The following is a 16,943-nucleotide window of genomic DNA, read 5'->3' on the forward strand; positions in this document are numbered from 1 at the left end:
CAAAAGAATGCATATAAAACTACTAGTCTATATACAAATTATCACCCATAACAAAATCCACATTACCAGGGCTGGTAATATGACTTTTTGGTTTGGTGGGATTTTTTAAGAGTGGTTCTTGAAAAATGGCTCCGTATGTAAAAGCAGAGCCTTAGATCTTGACCTTTGTAATCAGAGTCAGATACAGTCACTTTATTTTCAAAAGATTTTACTGCATTTTACTCATTAGCCATGAAGAACTAGCATAAAGTATAGAGAGGTGATATTACTGTACCTCTATATTAGACACGGGTGTGGTTACTGCTGGAATACTGCATCCAGTTCTGGTGTCCACAATTCAAGAAGGATGTTGGTAAATTGAAAAGGGTTCAGAGAAGAGGCACAAGAATGATTAAAGAATTAGAAAATATGCCTTAAAGTGATAGATGTAAGGAGCTCAATCTATTTAGCTTAACGAAGAAAAGCGTAAGGGGTGATTTCATCACAGTCTTCAAGTACTTATATGGGGAATACATTTGATAATAGGCTCTTCAATCTAGCAGAGAAAAGTAGAATACAAAATGTGTATAATGCACATGTACAAAATGGGAAATGACTGCCTAGGAAGGAGTATTGCAGAAAGGGATCTGGGGGTCATAGTGGACCACAAGCTAAATATGAGTCAACAGTGTAACGCTGTTGCAAAAAAAGCGAACATCATTCTGAGATGTATTAGCAGAAGTGTTGTGAACAAGACATGAGAGGTAATTCTTCCACCCAACTCCAGGCTGATTAGGCCTGAACTGAAGTATTATGTCCAGTTCTGGACATCACATTTCTGGAAGGATGTGGACAAACTGGAGAGAGTCCAGAGAAGAGCAACTAAAATGATTAAAGGTCTAGAAAACATGACCTAGGAGGGAAAATTTAAAAAATTGGGTTTGTTTAGTCTGGAAAAGAGAAGACCGAAAGGGGACATGATAACAGTTTTCAAGTATGTAAAAAGGTCGCTACAAGGAGGAGGAAGAAAAATTGTTTTTCTTAACCTCTGAGGATAGGACAAGAAGCAATGGGCTTAAATTGCAGCAAGGGCAGTTTAGGTTGGACATTAGGAAAAACGTCACTGTCAGGGTGGTTAAGCACTGGAATAAATTGCCTAGGGAGGCTGTGGAATCTCTATCGTTGGAGATTTTTAAGAGTGGGTTAGACAAACACCTGTCACGGATGGTCCAGATAATTAGTCCTGCCACAAGTGCAGGGAACTGGACTAGATGACCTTTCGAGGTCCCTTCCAGTCCTATAATACAAGCGAAAAGTTGGAACCTGAAGCCAGACAAGTTCATACCGGAAATAAGGTGTCAATTTTTAAACAGCGAGAGTGACTACCCCCTGAAACAAATTTAGCCATGGTCATGGTAGATTCTCCATCACTGGCCATTTTTAAATCAAGACTGGATCTTTTTCTAAAGGATCTGCTCTAGGAATTATTTTGGGAAAGTTCTATGGCGTGTGTTACAGAGGAGGTCAGACAAGATGAATACAACGGTCCCCTCTGGCCTGGGAATCTAGGAATCTATTTTTGTGAACCATCAACAGAATTGTTTACCGAGTTCCAATCAATTACACCTTGGCAAACTCTGAATCGTAGCTCTGACTATCAAAGAACTATTGAGTGCATTGGGGAAAGTAAACAAACACTGACATTATAAACACCTATTTTTAGTTTATGGCAGATCTAAATGCTGTAAATTTTTGCTGTGGCCTGATATTTAGTATATGATGTCACTGCACAAAGAAAGTGTTGTCATTTGCTTCTGCAAATGAGCTCGAAAGCAATCATTATACTAGTGCAGAGTATAATAAATGAAAGCGTAACATGCAAAACACTATGAGATAAGATAGCCTGGATAAGAAGAGACTACTACTGTTGTCAAAAGACAGAGTTACGCCTTTTGTTCGTGTGGTAGAGGTCTGTGTTATGAATCAGTAAGTTTAAGGGTTCAAATCCTACCCATGACTCATACCGGTGGGCATTACAAAAACATGAAAATAGATTTTGTCTTTTCTCTTGGCTGAACAGAAAGTCAAATTCTCATTGTAAAACACTACCATATATAGCAGTAATTGCGTTACTTACGTTATAAAGTTTTCCACATGCACAGCTGCTTCCACAATGCTCAGAAAAGGCGGCTTTGTGGCTTCTGCTTGTAGCAGTTTTACTTCTTTACGCAGAGTGTGAAGCTGCTGGCTTATTGCTTCATTTTTATGCTTCCCTTCAAACTAAGGGAGATAGAGCCAGTTAACTACAATTTGAGAACCTTTATGAGACAAGTTTTTCTAAAATTCTCCCTCCTCTCACAACAAAAATGAAAAGAAACTGGAACCCAGCAGCAAGGTCCTGAAGAGAGAGGATTTCCTGATTTTGGGCACAGAGCACGTCTCGATCCTGTAGAATGTATTGCGTAAGCACACACATCTTGATCATTTTCATAGTTAATGATCACATAGTAACAAAATTTATGTTCCTCTATTTAGTATTTTTAAATACATATAACCAAATGGATAAAACTTAAACCAGGGGTTCTCAAACTGGGGGTCGGGAACCCTCGGAGAGGGTTACAAGGTTATTACATGGGGGGGATCACAAGCTGTCAGCCTCCACCCCAAACTCCGATTCACCTCCAGCAATTAGAATAGTGTTAAATATTTTTTAAAAGTGTTTTTAATTTATATGTGAGGGTGGTACTCAGAGGCTTGCTGTGTGATAGGGGTCACCAGTATGAAAGTTTGAGAACCACTGACCTATACAAGTAGATAGACTAAAACTCAGTCTACACAACCAGTGAGGTATTCTATAAGCATCCCATTTTGGTTCCGTTATTCCCATCAACAAACATATTTGCTGAGTGTCTTTCACCAAAATAATTTAACAAGATTAAATATAAACTTTACATAGGGACCATTTCTTTAGTTGAGGAAATGCAACCACCTCTAGAGTGAAATGTAACAGCTGTGCAACAGTGCACATCCTGCACTACCCCAAGTACAAGAACTCTCAACTTGGTGGTTTCAGTATACAAATTCAATGATCCAAAAGCATGGACCTAGAGCGAGGTCCCCAAAGTGTGGGGAGTGCCCCACTATGGGGGTGCGGAGGAACACCCAGAGAGGTATGGTGGGGACCTCCCTGCCTCCAGCTCTGCACTGGCCCCATCCCCAGCCTTGGCATGGCTCCACTGATGGCTCCACATCAGCTCCTAGCCTTGCTGCTGGCCGCGGCTCCGTTCCCAGCCCAAGGCCAAGGCTGGGGACAAGGCCAGAAGCGGAGCTGCACCTCACTGCAGGTGCAGACTGCAGACCAGCTGAGGCTCCACCCCCAAGACTCAGCCCCAGCTCCGCCCCCAGCCTTGGCCCTAGCTCTGCCCTCGGCCCCACTCCCAGCCCTAGCTCCCCCCCGCAGCCTCAGCCTCTTTGCCTGTCTTCATCCCTCTGCCCCAAGCTGCGGCCTCACTGGCTCTGGGAGGGCGAAACCCTCAAAGGTTTGGGGACCGCTGAGCTAGGGGTTGTGAAATTAGATTTCTAACCTGGACCGTCACAAGAGCTGCTCCCTGACAGCTTTTATTTGAAGTACCCGGACACTTCAGCTCAAGGGTAATCTGTTCTTCCCTGTTGATATAGAGTTTGGGCATGGTGTCCAATATTTCACTGTCAAGCGCAACCTGCTGGGTCTCCCGGCGAGCCGCAGTTCTGCGAAATATAGACAAGACATTAGCAAAACCTTTAGCACAGAGCTGGGCATTGGACACTTTAATAGCAAGAATTACCAAGACTGCAGGATTACGGGTTTTACAAGGAAACAGGTTATAACTATAGTTCTAGATAGAAAATAATCCAAACTTCAGGCAGTACAGAAGTTTAATAAATGAAAAACAGAGTGAATAAAAACAGATGTACACTTCACAAGCAGCAATTCATAACAACGGGGAAGTAACTTCACCGGGAGGATCAGAAACTACTCAAAGATAGCACCTGAAAAAAGAGTCTGGGACAATCAAGCAGGAAATTAATTAGGCCACATATTGTAACTAGATATAAATAGCCTTTAAATAGAAAGGCTGGATGGTTCAGTTAACACACCGAAGCCCACTGAGAGTTATTGCTAAAAAAAAAACAACAACGAAAAATTCTTTCAGGATTTGTTCTGTATCTCAAGCAGTTTGATGCATCTCTTCTCAATTATCATGCCAACTCTTTGAAAGGGTTTAGAGACTCCAGTGACAGAAGGGACCATTGTGATCATCTAGCCGGACTTATTGCATAACCCAGGCCATAGAACTTCCCCCAAAATAATTCCAAGGGCAGATCTTTTTGAAAAACACCAATCTCGGTTTAAAAATGGTCAGTGAGGGAGAATCCACCACGGTCTTGGTAAATTGTGCTAATGGTTATTTACTCTCACTTCAAAATCTAACTTCCAGTCTGAATTTGTCTAACTCCAACTTCCAGACATTGGGAAAATGTTATACCTTTGTTTGCTAGATTGAAGAGCCCATTATTAAATATTTATTCCCTATATAGACTAATCAAATCACCTTTATTAAGTTAAATAGATTGAACTCTTTGAGTCTACCACTGTGGCATGTTTTTTAATCCTTTAATCATTCTCATGGCTCTTCTCTGAATCCCCTCCAATTTATCGACCTCTTTCTTGAATTATAGGCTCCAAAACAGGACACCATATTCCATCAACCATCACACCAGTGCCAAGAACAAAGGTAAAATAACTACTCTACTCCTATTCGAGATTCCTCTCTTTATGCATCTCAGGATTGCATTAGCTCCATTGGCCACAGTGTCACACCGGAAGAGCATGTTCAGCTAATTATCTACCACAACATCCAAAAATTTTCCAGAGTCACTGCTTTCCAGGATACAGTCCCACTCTCCTGCAAATATGGCCTACATTCTGTTGTTCCCAAATGTACACATTTACATTTAGCCATACCAGAACACATATGGATTAGGTCTTAATTGGAGTATTGTGTCCAGTTCTGGGCACCACATTTCAGGACAGATGTGGACAAACTGGAGAAAGTCCAGAGAAGAGCAACATAAATGATTGAAACATGACCTAGGAGGGAAGATTGAAAAAATTGGGTTTGTTCAGTTTGGAAAAGAAAGACTGAGAGGGGACATGATAACAGTTTTCAAGTACATAAAAGGTTGTCACAAGGAGGGAGAAAAAATATTGTTCTTAGCCTCTGAGGATGGGACAAGAAGCAATGAGCTTAAATTGCAGCAAGGGCAGTTTAGGTTGGACATTAGGAAAAACTTACTAACTGTCAGGATGGTTAAGCACTGGAATAAATTGCCTAAGGAGGTTGTGGAATCTCTATCATTGGGGATTTTTAAGAGCAGGTTAGACAAACACCTGTCAGGGATGGTCTAGACAATACTTAGTCTTCCCTTGAGTGCAGGGGACTGGACTAGATGACCTCTCGAGGTCCCTTCCAGTTTTATGATTCTATAATTGTTTGTCTGCACCCACTTAACCAAGTGATCCAGATAGCTCTGTACCAGTGACTTGTTGTCTTCATTATTTACCAATTCCCCAATTTCTGTGCTCTCTCCAAACTATCAGTGATGATTTTATATTTTCTTCTAGGTCATTGATAAAAATGTTAAATAGCGTAGGGCCAAGAACCAATCCCCAGGGGACCCCACCAGAAACACATCTGCTTGAGGATGATTCCCCATTTAGAATTACAATTTAATGGTGTGCCTTGTAATTTTATATCATTCTAATTATTTTAAATTAAAATGTCATGCAGTACTATGTCAAATGCCTTCGAGAAGTCCAAGTATATTAGACAGGATCCATTGTCCATAAACCCATGTGGATTAGCAATTTTGTTCTTGATTAATAAAGTCGCATATCAGCTGCTCCATTATCCTTCCCAGGATCGATGTCAGATTGACAGGACTATAACTACCCTAGCCGTTGTGTTTGTCCTTTTTTTAAAATGGTCACAACCTTCTGGAACTTCCTTGCTGCTCTTAAGACTTTTTGAAAATCAACATAAAGATCCAGCCAGTTCCTTTAAAAATTACTGGATGCAAATTATCTGGACCTGCTGATTTTAAAATGTCTAACTTTAGTAGCTTCTGTTTAACATCCTCCAGGGATACTAGTGGAATGAACAAGTGTTATCACCGTATGATCAGACTGCATCTGTTTTTTCCCCAAATACAGAATAGAAATATTTAGTGAATACTTTTGCCTTTTCTTCATTATTATTGATAATTCTACTATTTCCATCTATTAATGGACCAATACCATTGCCAGGATTCTTTGTTCCTAATAAATTTTAAACATTCCTTCCTATTAAACTTAACTCTGCTAGCCAGAGAATTCTTTTTGTGGTCCTTTGTCGTAGTTCTCTTTGTAGTTTTTTGCTTCCCATATAATTGTCTACAACTACTAACCTTATATTCATTACTATCAACCTCCAATTTCTTCTCTTTCTTTCTTTTTTAAATATTTGCCTTCACTTCCCCTTTAAACCAAGTTTTTTGTTTTGGGGCTGTGGGTTGTTTTTTGGTTTTTTTACCCAATATGGCCTCCTTCCTCAGTTGTAAGATTGTGGCTTTTTGGTTGTCTAGTAAAGTGTTCTTAAATGATTTCACAATTACTATTCATATTTTTCTGATTAAATTATTCCTCTCAGCTGATTTGGCTTAATTGTTTTCAGCTTTGTGAAACTCGCTCTATTAATGCAATAAGTATATTTATTTATTCTGCTTGCACCTTATGAATGTGATCAAGTCAAGATTTTTTCTTAATGGCTAAAAAGGGTAATTTTTTTAAACTATTCATTTATCAGTTTTTTTAAAACTAAGTTCTTTAGCTGCATTTTGCTATGAGAATGGTGACAGAATAGTCTGTATAAAAACAATGTATGAAGTACCATCACTTGAGGCCAGATTTTCCTTTTGCCGGCTCTATTGCAAGAAATGGCCACAGCAGGATGACTTGTGCAAAAGGATTAGTTAACTAATTACTGACTATAACAATCTAGAGTAGGACTAGGTTATGTCTTAATTAGAATGAGTTAATGTTCCACTCTTTTCCAGGGAACAGAATAAATCCTAGTGGTTAGTTCTGGTCCTAAATTTGTTAAATCATCAATTAAATGATGCAATCTACAAGAAAAACACAAAATAGGTCAGTAACAGTGAATCAAATTCCGTTATTTCTAATCATGCTAACGATACAGACAAGAAGGCTGCTTCAGAAGTCATCTGAGCATACCAGCAGAGCAGAAAAAACATAGCTAAATCTTACTTGGCATGTTGCTGCAAGTTGTTAAGGTCCATGCGCACAAGCTGTGTTGCTTCCTTCTGACTTACTAGACTGGCAGAGGAAACAACAGGCACAGGAGGTTTCACTGGTTGAAGGGGAAGAGGGGGTTTGGGTGCTTCATACTTCTTCAAATTACTCAATATTCTCTCCTTGGCTAGAAAGGAAAGGAGGGGCAATTCTTGTCACTCAAAGAAAAACATGTAGGATATAATCTGACCATGCAAATAATTTGATTACTACTGGTTGTGACGCTGACAGACCAGCTCAAATCAAAGCTGTAGGCCAATTCACTTGTGTGTGAATAGCAAAGAAATGTAAGTGGGCTAGCAGGCATAAGCCAATTCACTTGTTAGAACTAAGGGGAAAGTTATATTACATTTACATGGCATATACCCTGGTAATTACATTTACACCAAATTTACGTGTTGGTTGCTATTGTCTGACATTATGTATATCCTTGTACTTAGTTAACCCTAGATCAAAATTATGTATTAATGCCAAGATGAGGAGATGGTTGATGTGTAAATTTCATGAAAACTAATGAAAGATTGTTCGGACTGCTATAACTAAATGCATTGTGTATATCTCTAACTGGACTATTCATCAAACAGGACTGGAGCCTTGGAACTGTAAATGAAGAAGCATACTAACTTCAAAGTATGGGTCATTGTGTTCAGCAATGGGAAATCCACAGACCCAGTCTGCATTTAGTCAACAAGGAAAAGCCCAAGCTGTGATGGAGACACTGGCCAGATTGTTTTCTGGGGAAAAACAGCGATAAGAAAAGATCCAGGGGAATGATCATGAATCTCCGAACTGTTCTGGATTCTAGCAGGATGGAATACTCAACAAGCTGACAGAGATTTACCCTGGGTGACCCTGAAAAGACATTTACAAAACTAGCAGATTACTACCTCTCTCCTATCATTTTTGGACTTACAAACTTGGACTCACCTGTTAATGTATTTTAGTTGCTTTAACCTCTCTCTCACTTCTTTTTCTTAACTAATAATTCAGCCTCCTTGTGTGCATGATGTGTATGCATTATGATATAGTCTTTAATTATATGACCACATACTATTTTCTCCCTAAGACCTCTGCCTCATTCACTGCACAAAATGGATGATGCTCAATTAAATATTGTTTTCCCCCTCATTGTTCAGTGTGCGGCTTCAGTCCTTTTTTACTGCACACTATTCAAACCCTGCTCTAAAAACAGAGTAGTTTCCTGAAGGGCTTTTCTATGGTGCTCATTACTACAGTATAGGAGCACTTGTCAAACATCAATGTCTTTATTATCACAACACTGAGATGAGGGGGTATCTTTTATCCCCATTTTACCAATAGGGAACTGAGGTCGAGAGATTAAGATCAAAAGCGTCCACTAATTTTGGATGCCCAATTTGAGACACCCGTGCTCTGATTTTTCAGAGTACTTAGTAATATATAGTACTTGACACTTTCAGAGCACAACTCCCTTTGGCTTCAGGTTCAGCTCAGATTGCTCACACTTGTGCAAATCAGACCCCAAGGTCTCAAGACCCACAGAAAACAAAGACACACAATTATTGGCTACCTGCAAGAAGTCTGATTTAAATGACCTGAGTAGCATCACACAGGAGCTCCTGGCACAGGCAGGGATAGAATCCAGCTTTCCAGGGAAGGTATTCAGCCACCTTTACCATGAGCTCATTGTGACAGATGCAACACCTACTTTGGAGTAGGGACACTTCAAAAGACTAGTACACTATCGTGTCTGGCACATAGAACCATAGATTCACAGAACACTGGGGAATTACAGACCAGTCAACTTAATGTCAGTACCTGGAAAGATAATGAACCAAATAATTAAGCAAATTGCGAATACCTAGAAGATAATAAAGGTGATAAGTAACAGTCAGAATGGATTTTCAAGAACAAATCATGTCAAACCAACCTAATGGCTTTCTTTAATTGGGTAACAAGCCTTGTGGATGGGAGGAAGCGGTAGATGTGGTATATCATGACTTTAGTAAGGCTTTTGATACAGTCTCACATGACTTCTCATAAACAAACTAGGGAAAAAACAGCAAAGAATCCTGTGGCACCTTACAGACTAACAGACGTTTTGGAGCATGAGCTTTCGTGGGTGAATACCCACTTCATCAGATGCATGTAGTGGAAATTTCCAGGGGCAGGTATATATATATATATGCAGGCAAGCTAGAGATAATGAGGTAGTTCAATCAGGGAGGATGAGGCCCTGTTCTAGCAGTTGAGGTGTGAAAACCAAGGGAGAAGAAACTGGTTTTGTAATTGGCAAACCATTCACAGTCTTTGTTTAATCCTGAGCTGATGGTGTCAAATTTGCAGATGAACTGAAGCTCAGCAATTTTTCTTTGAAGTCTGGTCCTGAAGTTTTTTTGCTGCAGGATGGCCACCTTAAGGTCTGCTATAGTGTGGCCAGGGAGGTTGAAGTGTTTTCCTACAGGTTTTTGTATATTGCCATTCCTAATATCTGATTTGTGTCCATTTATCCTTTTCCGTAGCGACTGTCCAGTTTGGCCGATGTACATAGCAGAGGGGCATTGCTGGCATATGATAGCATATATTATATTGGTGGAGGTGCAGGTGAATGAACCGGTGATGGTGTGGCTGATCTAGTTAGGTCCTGTGATGGTGTCGCTGGTGTAGATATGTGGGCAGAGTTGGCATCGAGGTTTGTTGCATAGATTGGTTCCTGAGCTAGAGTTACTATGGTGCAGTGTGCAGTTACTGGTGAGAATATGTTTCAGGTTGGCAGGTTGCCTGTGGGCAAGGACTGGCCTGCCACCCAAGGCCTGTGAAAGTGTGGGATCATTGTCCAGGATGGGTTGTAGATCCCTGATGATGCGTTGGAGAGGTTTTAGCTGGGGACTGTATGTGATGGCCAGTGGAGTCCTGTTGGTTTCTTTCTTGGGTTTGTCTTGCAGTAGGAGGCTTCTGGGTACACGTCTGGCTCTGTTGATCTGTTTCCTTATTTCCTCGTGCGAGTATTGTAGTTTTAAGAATGCTTGGTGGAGATTTTGTAGGTGTTGGTCTGTCTGAGGGGTTACAGCAATACCCGCACGAGGAAATAAGGAAACAGATCAACAGAATATATGAACTTCATTAACCCACTGGTTATGATAAACACCACTGTGTGCCCAAAGCAGCCTACTGCTAAAATGAGCTTTTTTCACAACAGTCCTAAATGTACACTCGTTGCTTTTGCAATAGCTTGAACAATGTCATGTTTGTGGCTTACCTGACAAAGGGTTAGTGAAATCTGTCTGCACTGATAAAGTGCTAGGGGTTGCATGGGATTCAAGTTTGACTTGGAGCCAAAGATTTAGAGCTTCCTGAAATTCATACTGTATGCGTTCAATATTGACATATTCCATCCACAAATCCTATGGCATGAGAGAAAGCTCAAATTATTACAGGGCACTTTGCACAGCTGACAACGTACAATATACAGTGCACCCATCTCCACATACAGTACCAGGGACACTGTACAATCACTGAGCAGAAACCAAGCCCAATATTTTAAAGAAAAACTTTTCCCAGAAAAACTGAGCTCCCGAAAGAAAAAAGTTGAAGCAAAGCAGCAGCTAGAGATAAACCTATCTAGGCACTCATGACTATCATGGAAGGAATCTAACAGATAGGCTCTGGGAGGAACTTCTATAAATGAGTTCCCTGAGCTGAAAGGGCTCCACTCCAAGCCCAGTTCAAACTGAACCCCAAGACAGTAGGGCAAGCACAACTCAAACAAACAACTGCTTGCAAGAAATGGAGAGGAAGCTGCAGTTCCTTAAGTATCAAGGGCATAAGTTACTGAAATCAGGTAAAAAAGGGCTGTATTTCCCAGACTTTATCCATACCCAAAATGAGCGGGGAGGAAAAAAGCACAACTCCAGCTACAAGGAATAACTTTCAAGGGTTTGCCTGATCAAAGAGTCCTCAACGAATAGAGAAACGCAAGGTTTCACATGCACAGAGTACAGAATAATGTAAGCATCCCTCTGGCTCATTTTTGCTTGATCAGGAAATAATATATAATATTTCAGTGAGACCAGGTCTGAGGCTCAAGTGTTTTATTTGCTGTCTAAAATCCAGTTCTGGACTGTCCTCAAGGCCATCTGAAAAAGCATAAGTAGGTGCAGAATAAGAGCTATGTTCCTGTTGTAGCATGCAAGAACTCTGGGCCTGAGCTCTGGCCCACATACGGAGGGAGGCTGTTTGGGTCAGGAGTGTAAGAAAAAGTCCACTTGTGCTGGAAAGCCTCAGCTTGCAGAATGGACTATGCTGCAGACTAGAAGAGCATAAGGTGCACCACAATTTAAGAAGTTACTAAGTGTCTCTTAACCAGTGAACTGAATTTTGGATCACAAATCAACCCAGTCCTGTTCTGTCAGTGATACTGAAGTCTCTGTTTCACCTGCTGATTTTGCATGATCTTAGCAAGTCTGTACACATCATATTGCTTCGGTAAAGATGGAATGTATGTATCTCCTTTCTGAAAGCTCTCTTCCTCCAGCCACAGAACAAACACATTAAAAAGCCTAAAAGAGAAAAACATGGGGAGAGAAGGGGAGAAAAAAAGTTAGATGTCTACAGTGTGCGTATTTTCTTCCTTAATGGCACATGAACGAACACACACACACACACACACACACAGCGTGTTCACAGCAGCTCGTGATGACCACCATTCTATCAAGACTAACGACTGAAATGGGAACCTCTGGAGCTAAAAAGAATGAGTCTTTTCAACTTGAGCTAAAGAACCAGGCTCAGTAACTGGAGGATGTAACCAACTAATATCCTTTACACATTTAACACAAAGAGGGATACACACCGACTGGCGGGTTACATCAGAGCCCAGCTCAATGACCCTGTTATATTCCAGTGTGGAACATAGTCTGTCAGCCTAGACTGAAGTATGGGATAGCAGGAGGAAAGAGCTTTGGAGAGTTAATTTTCAAGGATTAGAGGGGTCCCTGAAGGAGGACGGGAATGGGGGGTGGGGCAGGAAGCAGGGTAGAAAGTAACTGAAGGGTGTAACCCTGTACCATCGTATTAAGGACCCACCAGTCCGATGTTATAGACACCCACGCAGGGAGGAAGGAAGAAAGGCAGTTGGCAAACAGAGGGGAGGAAGGATCCGGGGAACAGTCCGGTAGGTCACGCTCGGGCGTACCCTCAGAATGGGAGCTTGCCCATCTGCTTACTGTGGGTCGAGCCGAACTAGGATGTAGATCGGGGCTGATGGCCAGGGCACCTCTTGCAGTCACCGGATCTTCTGTGGTGAGGCTCCTAGCGAGGGTTGTTCCCCGGGCTCCAAGACTGCTGCGGCTTAAACCACTTGTGGGCAGGGCCGGGGAAGTACAGGTCCAGTGTTTTTATGGTCATGCAGGAATCTTTCAGGATATGGAGTTTAATGTCTTTCTGTTCTGCGAACAAGGCATGCCCATCAAAAGGGAGGTCGTGCATCAGCAGGATGGGGCTGTTGAGTGGCTCTGACCTGATTGGTTCCAGTCGCTCCTCTCAGAGTTGGATCTGGCTGACCTCAATGAGTACCTGGATCGGGCTCTCGGCAACCGGCAGCATTGGGCAGATCTGCAATGGCCCTGAGCTGGTGATCTACGCCTCACACTTAATGAGCGGGACCGGGATATGGAGCGGGACCGGGAATAAGAGGGGGCCTGGCATTGTGAAGATGAAGCTGCACGCGGTGATGCCACCTGGGGGATTGGCAATGGTCCAGATAACGGTATCGTTGGTCACTCGACCTGTCCCTGGAGCAGTACCAGCGCCGCAGAGATTTCGGACGTCAACTCCAAAACTCCTGCTGGGGGGCGCATGCCTCCAGAGATCTGCGCCTGGTTACTGGCGAGTCGCACCTCAAGCCTCTCTGCCCTTGTCCAAGCTCCAGAGACTGGATGGGGCTAAGAAGCTTCTGCCTATCATGGTCAGAAGCGTGTCGGCTGCAAGAGGGCGATCATTGGCGGGATGTGCCCTGCCATGGGGAGCGCTGCTGGAAAGGTGGAGACTATGATGGTGCCAGTGCAGGTTTACCCTAGGACCAGGACCCTGCAGGGGCCGTAGTGGGAGGCACCAGGAGGGACATAATGTCTTGCGCTGCTTGCAGGACCTCTGGCATGGACAGCACCTGGAGCTGATGAGGACCTCTGCCGCTAGATTTGTGCTTTCCCTTGTGGGAAGCTGGAGACCTCCTTCACCCCATCTTCTTGGGCTTCTTGGCTGGAGCCACGGAAGGAGACCGGTGCCAGCTCGTAGACGGTACCCGGGGGGTGCTGTGCATTGAGGTCATGGTGCTCGGCACCAAATCGGAGCACTGCTCCAACACTGGGGTAAGGGCAGACTCCATCAGGAGCACCTTCAAACAAATGTCATGCTCCTCTTTGTCCTGGGCTTAAAGGACTTGCAGATTTTGCACTTATCATTAATGTGACCTTCGCCCAAGCACCATAAACTACAGTAACTATTTGCTTAATGTTGTAGTTATGTTCCTGAAAAATGCTACTTTAAGCGAAATGATGTTAAGCGAATTCAATTTCCCATAAGAATTAATGTAAATAGGGGGGTTAGGTTCCAAGGAAATTTTTTTTGCCAGACAAAAAAAGACTATAGACAGACAGACAGACACCCACACACACACAAAATAAGTTTTAACCAAACAATTTAATACTGTACACAGCAATGATAGTTGTGACGCTTGGTTGAGATGGAGGAGTCAGAGGGTGTGATATTTCCCAGGGAATGCCTTACTGCTAAATGATGAACTAGCCCTCGGCTGAGCTCTCAGCAAGCGCCCTCCATCCTGAGAACCTGTGGTGTCTCCCCGCTGCTCTGTGGAGACAGGGTAAGCGGGGGGCAGGAGCACAGGGGAGAAGGACACCCTGACATTAGCACCCTTCTTTCCCCCCGGCACAGCAAGCAGGAGGCTCCCAGGAGCAGCTCCAAGGCAGAGGGTGGGAACAGCACATGGCAGTGGGCGGGAGGGACAGCTGAACTGCTGGCAATTGATAGCCTGCTGGGCGGCTGCCGCACAGGGAACTTAGGAGAGCAGGGAGCCGATAGCGGGGCTGCCGGTCCACCCTGGTTCCAAGCCCCCACCAACTAGCTCCAACGGGCTGCTCTTTCTGCAAGCAGTGGACAAAGCATGTAGCTGCCAAACATTATAAGGGAGCATTGCGCAACTTTAAAAGAGCATGATCGCTAACTGATCAGCAAGGTAACAACAAAACAACATTAACCGGGACGACTTTAAGTGAGGAGTTACTGTATTATGTGGCTTGCTAATGGGCTTGGCCTTTTACAGCGATCATGGGGTTTAAAGTCTGAGGACCGGGGCATGCCCCATCCCGAGGCAAAGTCCCTTTAGGGACCTACTAACTCTCTAACTTAACAAATCGGTTGAACTAAACTAGAGGGAAATATATTCAATAAAATTTGCAAGAGGCAAATGAGCTTGAACGAACGAAAAGCAACAGCTCTAGCCAAAGCAGTACCAGTTCCATGCACCATCACTGGTGGCAAAGAGGAACTGAGGGTGGAGGTGCCCTATATGCCGTGGCATATGCACACCACTCCAGGCGGCGTCAGAGCCAGTCCCCTACGGATACTGCTGAGGGAAAAACTTCCGGCACTGGTACATATGGCGAGCACACACACCTAAGTTGAACGGATATGAGCAAATCACTCGAAGAAGAATGTGTATGGTACATAATAACAGTAGGATCTCAGTAAATGCTATAGCGAAATTAGCTGTGTCAACCATGACTGAAACGGGACTGGCTTTCTTTACCTGACAAGTTCTTTATGCAGTTCTGGTGAAGTCAGGTAATCTGGTGAGCAGCTCCCCTTTTGGGACAAGCCTTCACTGCCATCTGCAGCACTCTCTACTCTAAGCGCTTTACTAGCTGCATGGTGGAAGTCTGCCACCTCTGTCAAGCGTTGCTTCATTGCACTTAATAGGTTAACCTGAGCTGGACTCTGGAAAAATCTTCTTCCAATACAGCCATCTACAGGTAACCTTCAAAACAAAAGTCTTGTTGTTAATGTCAAATCAACACCTCTGCATCATAAACTGGTTTTTGCTTCACAGAGACGACTGACACTAAATACTACTCTCAGCTGAGCTCTTGGCACCATGGAAAAGGGGTACTTGGTAATCTCATTTATACTTGAAACACAAACGCCTGCCACTAATTATTTTAGAACCTTTAACGAACAATAAACTCACCCATACTGCGGCCCTGGTCGGTGAAGGTAAAGGAGGAAAAATTTTTGCCAGATGAGGGGCAGAAGGGGGTGATCTGCAGGGGTAACAAGGGCCTGATGAGCCCAACGGTAGATCATTAGTCTCTGGAGAGAAGGTACAATAGGCAGCTTCAGCTGGGCCTGGGCTTTCTGCAACAGAAGTGGAGAACTCTTTTCAACAAGTGTTCTAGGAGGCCCATTTCCACTGCAGTTCCCTACATCAGACTAGGTTCTAATTTATTCCTACATCTTTAATTTTGATTAGCAGAGCAAGGATGGTTTGGGAAACTGTGAATAACCTACAGCTATTACATAGCAGTAACCCATGAAACAGTCACGCTTCTGCAGTAATGTTAAGGCCAAGGTGCCCAACTCTCAGCTATAGGCCCAATCCAGTCCACTTGGTTTGCTATTAGAGGGTCATATTATACCTTCGATCTTCATGCAAACATACCGCTGGCAACAACAGAACTGCTGCAGACCAAAGGCCACATAAGGGACATAGGATTTAATTCAAAGTGTAAGCTGATCTTCTCCACAGAACAAGTTTGATATTTCTGTATGTGAGCATACATCCCCATGCCATCCTGTAGACAGCAGCAGACCATATATATTTTGTGAGGTCCAAGAAACCAACAGAGTACTAATTAATGTAACAAGTGCTGAGAACTTTCAATAGTGTTTTGCAAACGTAAGGACAGCTAGTACAGTACAGCAGTACTGAATGGAAAGCTAACTTGTTCACTAAAAAGAAATTCCATCAGCTTTTCCAAAGATAGATGAGATGAAGGCCAAGCAAAATGATACAGGTGCGTCCACCAAGCCCTGAATTCTACAAACATAAGAACACCTGTATCAGTTTCATATTAGCAATAAGCTTTTTTTAAGCCAGGTCAATGTTCATGACCAGTGGTTTAAGGCTCGCTCGGTAAACACAATTACATTTAAGCTGCAATAGTTGAAGGAAGGAGGGTCCAGTGGTTAGGGCACTAGCCTGGAACTCCAGAGACATGAGTTCAATCCCCTGATTCGCCAGACTCCCTGTGTGAGCTTGGGTAAATCATTTAGTTGCTTTAATGCCTCAGTTTCCCTATTTGTACCAAGAGGAAAATAGCATTGCCCTATCCTCACAGCACCCTTGTGAAATAAATACACTGAAGACTGAGAGGTGCTCAGATGCCATAGTAAATATGCTCTGTAAGTATTTCATATACAGATAGAAGAGTTACTATAAAAAGACATTAAAAATAATAATGTATTAAACAATCAGGCCTTTGGCATGCTGGTTTTAAAATGTTAAACTAAAAAAAGAGGA

The 16,943-nt window shown here is 42.9% G+C and overlaps 1 protein-coding gene across 8 annotated transcripts in view; it reads right to left on the reverse strand.

The window, feature by feature from the left end:
- Window positions 1-16,943, reverse strand: part of EPG5 (ectopic P-granules 5 autophagy tethering factor) — an 81,237-nt gene that overhangs the window by 27,465 nt on the left and 36,829 nt on the right. For all 8 annotated transcript variants that reach the window (XR_007773105.1, XR_007773104.1, XM_050943511.1 and 5 more), the window contains exons 22-28: window positions 15,612-15,778; window positions 15,174-15,401; window positions 11,784-11,907; window positions 10,608-10,752; window positions 7,325-7,496; window positions 3,564-3,726; window positions 2,117-2,259 (exon numbers count right to left, since the gene is read on the reverse strand). Coding sequence is in view for 6 of the 8 variants with exons in the window: in XM_050943511.1 (XP_050799468.1) it covers window positions 2,117-2,259; window positions 3,564-3,726; window positions 7,325-7,496; window positions 10,608-10,752; window positions 11,784-11,907; window positions 15,174-15,401; window positions 15,612-15,778 (1,142 nt within the window). In the remaining 2 variants the exon portion in view is untranslated. The remainder of the gene's footprint in view (window positions 1-2,116; window positions 2,260-3,563; window positions 3,727-7,324; window positions 7,497-10,607; window positions 10,753-11,783; window positions 11,908-15,173; window positions 15,402-15,611; window positions 15,779-16,943) is intronic.

This window comes from Gopherus flavomarginatus, chromosome 3 (genome assembly GCF_025201925.1).
Source record: "Gopherus flavomarginatus isolate rGopFla2 chromosome 3, rGopFla2.mat.asm, whole genome shotgun sequence".
NCBI lineage: Eukaryota > Metazoa > Chordata > Testudines > Testudinidae > Gopherus > Gopherus flavomarginatus.